Below are 7,095 nucleotides of genomic sequence, written 5' to 3' on the forward strand. Positions count from 1 at the left end.
CTTCATAAATCAACGTTTTGCTTTACTGCAAACTCCGCTACAGTCTACCTGAAGCCATTACACTTCATGTATGCTTTTGGTTCTTTTACACGGATCTAACTTTACAAGCAACCAGCCTGTTTTATCAGAGTGCTTTCCTGCTATTCCATGTGTCAGGTGTTTTCACGTCTGTGGTGTTTAGTCTGCTTAAATCGAACTGGTTTGTTTTCCCCTTCGGTGCAGTTCATTTGCGTAGAGGTGAAGACAGTAATCACACTCGGGTGCTAACCAGAACAGCCGCACTGAGACCCTTCGGAGGGTCTCCAGAGCGGTTCGTTTATGGTGTGAACGTGCTCCGACCTCGATCTGAACAACTACCAGGTGTACATTGTAAGTTTGAGCTAAAAACAGCTTCTTGTTCTGGGATGAGGCAAGCTAAAGATCTCTATGGGCTAGCAACTGGCTGTAAATGTAAAGTCTTCATGTTGTCCAATAGTCCAGAACACAGCACCTGCTTCTTCTCTGTGTTTACTTTTGTTGCTCCCGTCCCGACCAGTAAGCGGGCTGAACATTGTCTCTGCGTAAACATTAAGCAGAATCACAGGTAAAAGCTTTAAGTTTACAAACCCGTCAATGAATTCGTAACAGAGTAAACAAACTGTCGGCGTGAAGCCTGTAACCCTTTCACAACATAATCAACCAAACCAGCTCTGACAGCTTCCCTACAGGCCCAGATGTCAGAGTCTTAAAATAAAGTTTGAATAGCATTTGTAATGCAGTAACAAGCCATTGTCGAATATTTCCAAAATATAATGGTGACTGGCAAATTACCGTTTCGCCCCCAAGGCAGCGAAAAAGAGTTGCATTCAGCAGCTCTCTACCACTATTATTCTCTAAATACACCTGAATAGTAATGACATCTACTTAACTTGATAGGAGTTAGATAATACTGTGGTCCACTGGATGAGTGATGGGTTTTCAGTTGCCTCAGCAGCAGGTGTTATAGAAGAGTGGATTTCACCCTCCCAGTGTAAGCTTTCTCAGGCGGTTCGGGAAATTAGACTAGTGTCTTTTCTTTATTGCAAACCCCCTAATCTCACCTCTAGACCACTGCTGCCTCCAGTGAGCTAGCAGAGCTCAGCGTCTCTGCCTGGTAGCTGGAAAGGATCCTTAATGTTTGACCTGTGCTAAGCAGTCTATATTTGAAATGCTGAAGCTCTATAGAGCACCTTATCATCAGCCACATCTAAACCCACTGCAAAGCTTTGAAGCTTGAGCCAGGGGATTTCCCAAGTTTTTGATGATCTGACAGCCAGTATCCTCCTTTCCTCACACCAGCCAAAACCCCCTCACCTCCCCCTTCACCCCATAACTCCCATCTCTTTCTTCACGTCGGACAGATGTTGCTAATCCCGTTCTTATTGGCTCAGATTGAGTTATGTTGTCCTGTGGTCAGGACACACAGCCTGTGAAGCCAAACTCTGCGAGCAGCCTTTGAGCCGTGCCTTGTTGTGCGCTGCGTGTTCGAATGGCATACCAGAGGTTTAGGTTTCATTCAGCCCCACACCTGCTGCAGCGACTTGTCAGCGCGCACCTCGACAGGCCCCCTTTAATGCCTCCATTAGGTGTTGTAATCTCCCCCTAACGCCCTGCCATTTTGCCCGAGTGTGTTAACGGAGTATCAAAGGCCGGGGATTTTTTCCTTCGTTTTTTTTTTTCCCTGCCACCTGCCAGCGGTAAATGTGTGGGAAGGTGAAAAAAGGTGGAGGTGACATGACTGTGCAGCGCTTGCTGGTTTTCAAGACATTTGGGTGGTGTGTGCGTCTCACAGCCAAGCTTTTCTGGCTGTCAGTCAGTTTTTCTCAGTTCTGCCTACCTGTGTGTGTGCGTGTGTGTGTGTCTGTGTGTGTTTGTGTTTTTTTTAGGTTATTTTTGTAATCCAGGACTTCTCAGCTTTGCCAGTTTTCAGTTTTTTAGGACATAAGTGTGGGCGTGCCTTCATCTCTCCCAACAACTGTTTCTCTTCCCATCAATCAAGGAAAGGATACCTAAGCAGCCATGCTCCCTTCAAAGGGGGGGCTGCACACAAGCGCCTGAGTGTGATATTTAGTTTCACTGCAAATCACGCACGCAGTTATCACTTTTGTACTGATGTGAAATGGACACTTTGGTCACTGTTGCTCCGGGGTCCAAGCCTCAGTGATTTATCTTCTTTAAAAGTCTTTTAAAAGCCGTGCTTTCTGCGGCCTGCCTCGTAGGAAAACAATCGACAATGGTTCGTCTCTGGATCTCTTTGCCGCTGACTGATCAATATAGTGCACTGCTAGTTTGTTTTTCAGAGCTCATGTTTGAGTTTGTGCTTGGGGGAGATCCAGACAGATTAACAAGGGTGACAGAGAAGCTGCGCAGCCAGCCAGCCGGGCCTGGAGGTACAGCTGGCATCGCAAGCCACGGCTTCCTTTTCTCCCGCGCTGGCCCGCAGACTTCCTTCCACCACTGTTTAATCAGCGATTAAGTCCGCTTTAGACGGCTCGCTCATCTCGTGTGACAGTACACGTTGGGTGGAAGGATTGCTCGTCTTACGCAGTCTCAGGACAATAGGAGTTTAATCACGAAAAGAAGTGAGTGACTATTTCTTCAGTAGACCCCCATTGATGTGAAATGTTGTTGTTACGGTGTCTCTCTTCGTGTCTGCCCTGAAGGTACATAGTATTTTTTTTTTTTTAAAAAGGGGAGGGGGAGCGAGAGCTTTGATGTGGTCCGTGCTAACTGGGAATGGGTACACAAGCCGTCATCATGATGTACGAAGGAGGCCTGCCTTGAGGTTTTGCTGTCACTGTCAGAGGGGACCATCTGGTGTATTGGTGGAGAATGTGTTGAAGTGTCTAACTGTAGAGGTATATCACAGGAATGAGAGCAGATTTATTAAACCTCCACCTCATCCTGGTTCTGTTTACTGACATTTTAGTGTTTTCTTAACTGCAAAAGCTGCAGAAATCAAATTCTCAGTTTTTAAAGAAAATTGGCTGATGCACAGGAAATCACAGTAAAGTTCTGCAAGCAAATAAAAGCTCAGTATTTGTCCACATAGTTATAGTTTTTGTATATGTAACAGAGAAAGACAAATCAGATAACTTGTATTACTCAACAAAAGCTGAATTCATTAGCTGCTACTTTTTTTTAACAGTAATGCAGTACGTTATTTAATTACTGTTATGTTCCTCACATGTACGATGATCTGAAAGCCAAAGTGGCATAATTACCAGTTCACTGTATAAATCTCAGGTCACATCTCCACACACCAACACAAATCCCCATCCTAACGAGGACACGTACGTACTTTCTCTTAGTATTTAAGTATGAACACAAAGCCAGCAACACAATGCAAAGATGAACACATTCACAGAGAGACTTCAAAGCAATCTTCACAGTGATTCTACTTTAGAAACATGAACAGGTAGAAACGGAGGCTTAAAGACCAGATTGGTCATCACTGCCTTTGTCATGTTAAGTTCAGGCTCTGGCTGCTGGGCTGGTGTCAGCATACAGTCAGCTTTAGCATCACTCTGGGTTCTTGGGTAACTCTGTGTTAGCATGCTGTCTGTGCAGATGGTTGCAAAGAGCTGAGTGTGTGTTAGCAGTAATAATGTGGTTGTTTCTGTCCTGGATGCAGTTTGAACTTCATTGTTGTGCTCTTGTAAAAATAATGTACAAAACTTTAAGTGGGGTTTTTTCTCTGTGGCAGGCAAATCACAATAAATAAATATTATAACATCGTCATGAACTGAAATCAGCTCATGTTGTTTTTTACATTCTATTTATTTGCTTTCTGTCTGCCTGACATGCTGATAACTGAAGAACTACTCGACACAAGTAACAACATAATTGTAACTTTAACCTCCTAGGACCAGGCGTCCATATGTGGACATCACATTTTGGGTTATTTTGACCAAAATACTGAATTTTGCTCTACAAGGGCCTGATATTCACTTACGAGGACATTATACTGCTACTGTTCTATCAAAATTTGAAACTAAGTATCCTCATATGTGGCTCTTATTTTTCTTAAAAATAAGGTTAAAAAAAAAAAAAAAGAAATTCTGGTAAGTCTTTGTTTTTACATTCATTGGGACCCAATGTGACCAAATATCAAAGAGAAATTAAAAATGCATGCCGTGGAAGAGTTCGGGTCTTAGGAGGTCATTGTAATTACTCGATTTCGTACAGTAACATGTTACTTTACTGTGTTATTAACCTCCTAAGACCTGAACTCTTTCATGGCATGCATTTTTAATTTCTCTTTGCTATTTGGGCTGATTGGGACCTGATGAATGTAAAAACAAAGAATGATGTGATTTTCTTTTCTTTTCTTTTTTTTCTTTTCTTTTCTTTTCACCTCATTTTTGTTTCTGAGAAAAATAAGATCCCCGTAGGAGGACATTTGCTTCAAATTTCAATAGAACAGTGGCAGTATAACATCCTCATGAGTGGATATCAGGCCCTTGTAGAGCAAAATTTATTATTTTGGTCTAGACAACCCAAAGTGTGATGTCCACATACGTGGACGCCAGGTCCTCGGAGATTAAAAAGTATGACGTGTTCCCAGTAATATATTAACTTTACCTCTGTGGTTTCTTTTATTAGTGGAGGACAAACAATTTTAAAGTTACTGAAGTTATTGCCAGCTAATTTTGTGTTTGCTGACGATTCTGTTCTCTTAACAAACCCACCGTTTGCTTCTCTGCAGAGAAAGTTCGTGAGATCCAGGAGAAACTTGAAGCCTTCATAGAAGCTCTTCACAAGGAGAAATAGATGAACCAGGTATTTGTCTCTGTAACTGTCAGCTCCTAACCAAACTGATGCCCTGTTCACTAAACGCAGCCCGTCTTATATTCTTGTTGTTATCAGAGCTCTTGAAAATAAAGTTTGGATCACAACAGAGAACTGCACTGAGCAAAGACGACTCATCTGTAAATGACTGTCTTCGCCCCAAACACTCACCACACACATCATACCCACCCCTCCACCCCGCGGACACCTATGGAGAGACGGACCTGCACAGAGCGATAAGATGAAGGAACAGTTTTCAGGCTTTCTCTGCGATTTTCTTGTAACTTTTTCTTGGGGTGACCAGAGGGACTTCTGTACAGGAGCCCAAACCTAATAAGAAGCTTGCAGAGTCCTGACAGACGTCTGACCGCTTGTTTTCAATAAATGAGTAAATTGTGTACATGTTCATCTCCAACTTTCTTATTTCTTTTCCACTTTACGTTATGTCCTGGTTTTCTTTGTGTATATGTAATTATGCAGGTGTGTATTCACTGATCTGTGTACAGAGAGACCCTATTGCCATTGGCTCCTTTTGTCTCACCTGGTGCTCCTAAAACATGCCAAGTTAGTAGGCTGGTAGGCACAGAACAAGTCTTGGTTTAGTTTGGTTGCACTTCCAACTTAAAGCACTTACCGTTGTCTCTCTGTGCTGCGAGGGGATTCTCCATGCAGGCTATATGTTCCCCTAAATTAGGTGTTCCTTCTGCAACCTGCAGAACATAGTCAATTAATACTGCATACTACTTCTTTGCAGGATTAAGAGAATATGATATACAATATACAATACAACACTTTGATTTTATTTCTTATTATTTGGGTCTTTTGAAGTTTAATTAGCAAAAATTAAGTATTTGCATACAATTACCTGATTTAGCTCCAAGCTCAAATGTCTGAGTCCATGCAGATCTGTCTGTGGCGTTTCTTGGTTTGTGCAATACAAAAACAAGTATTCTAAATTAATTAAGAATTAATTAATTAATTAATTAAGAATTAATTTAGAATACTTAAGCATAATGTAAACACCTTACTAAAAAGACCTCTGCAGTTTGCTTGAGGCGCTTTCAGTAAACAAACACAACAGGTTACATAACCTTTGAAAGATCAGAGCTGATATCATCTGTCAGTTATCGCACATTTCTGTGGACTCGTCTAGTCCATCCCGGTCCAGTGTCCAGTCACTCAGGGTGGGTTTGGTTCCAACCTACACCAGGTTTCATGTTCTTTCGCGGTAATGTTTGTGTATGCAGCACAGGCACGATTGTCCCCTCTTTGTGCTCGATCAAATGCTTAAGCTACAACAGCATAAAGAAGAAAAGAGGAAGGGAAGATTTTAAATGCTTTGGTCAAATCACAGGTTCTCCCATCAGCCACTCGTTTCCAGTCTTTTTGCTCTTTCCTCGTTCTTATCTTCAGCCCCTCTTATCTTGCACCTCCATCACCCACGTAGACATCTGCTCATTCTACCAAGCTGGAAAAACTGTTTATATTTGCCTGAAGGGGGGTGGTGAGACCGTGTTAGTTCCTCTTCCTTCCTTCCTATCTGTACATGGGGAAAAGATAAAATATAAAACTTAATGGGCAGTCGTGGAGCTACTATCATGTACAGCACCTGAACGCAGAACTGTGTAACAGAGTTGTTGAGTTGGTTCAAAAACGTGTTTTATGTTGTAGAAAATAATGTTTGCATGGTGTATCCCATCCGCTGTGCTTTATTTATTAAATTGTGTTTAAAAGTACAAATTGAAAATAAAATTGACAAATAAAGAAATCATTATTTCGTTTGTTTGGTTGTTTCATGACATGTCAGCGTTAAACCGATGTTTGCAGCACTGGAAGCTTTTTGCAGTTTTGCCTGCTGGTTCATGCTAGTGGCCTCTAACAATGCTACTCAGGTGAGTCTGCACTGACATAACAGTTTTATATTCAGGATCCAAAACATGACTAATTATACTATCGTGACCCTCTGATTTGTTTAAGGTGCCATCATCAAGATGATTGCTTTTTCTGGGTGACTCGTGATAGCTTTGTGCTGCTATGATTTTCTGAATTACATGAAAAAAACTTTAATAGGTTGTTTTAATGTTAATAGACTAACGGGTAAACTAAAATTGTGCAGTCTACCTGTTTGCATGTGAACATTATCACCGTGAGCTTATTAGCTTGCAGTTTAATCCACAGAGCAGCTGTTCTGGCCATCCAGCAGTGGAGGGGGTATTGTATTAACCAGCACTTCAGCGTCCTACAAACTGCTATTCTAATTTAAATAATCATTCATTTCCTTGGTCA

General features: G+C 41.8%; 1 protein-coding gene across 4 annotated transcripts in view; it reads left to right on the top strand.

Annotated features, from left to right (window-relative positions):
• Positions 1-6,580, top strand: part of opa1 (OPA1 mitochondrial dynamin like GTPase) — a 38,097-nt gene extending 31,517 nt beyond the window's left edge. For all 4 annotated transcript variants that reach the window (XM_040031929.1, XM_040031944.1, XM_040031937.1 and 1 more), the window contains 2 exons: positions 4,727-4,800; positions 4,888-6,580. In XM_040031929.1, the coding sequence (XP_039887863.1) occupies positions 4,727-4,791 (65 nt within the window). In that variant the 3' untranslated portion in view covers positions 4,792-4,800; positions 4,888-6,580. The remainder of the gene's footprint in view (positions 1-4,726; positions 4,801-4,887) is intronic.
• Positions 6,581-7,095: the final 515 nt, after the last annotated feature.

Source organism: Simochromis diagramma, unplaced genomic scaffold, assembly GCF_900408965.1.
Source record: "Simochromis diagramma unplaced genomic scaffold, fSimDia1.1 OVJJ01000334.1, whole genome shotgun sequence".
NCBI lineage: Eukaryota > Metazoa > Chordata > Actinopteri > Cichliformes > Cichlidae > Simochromis > Simochromis diagramma.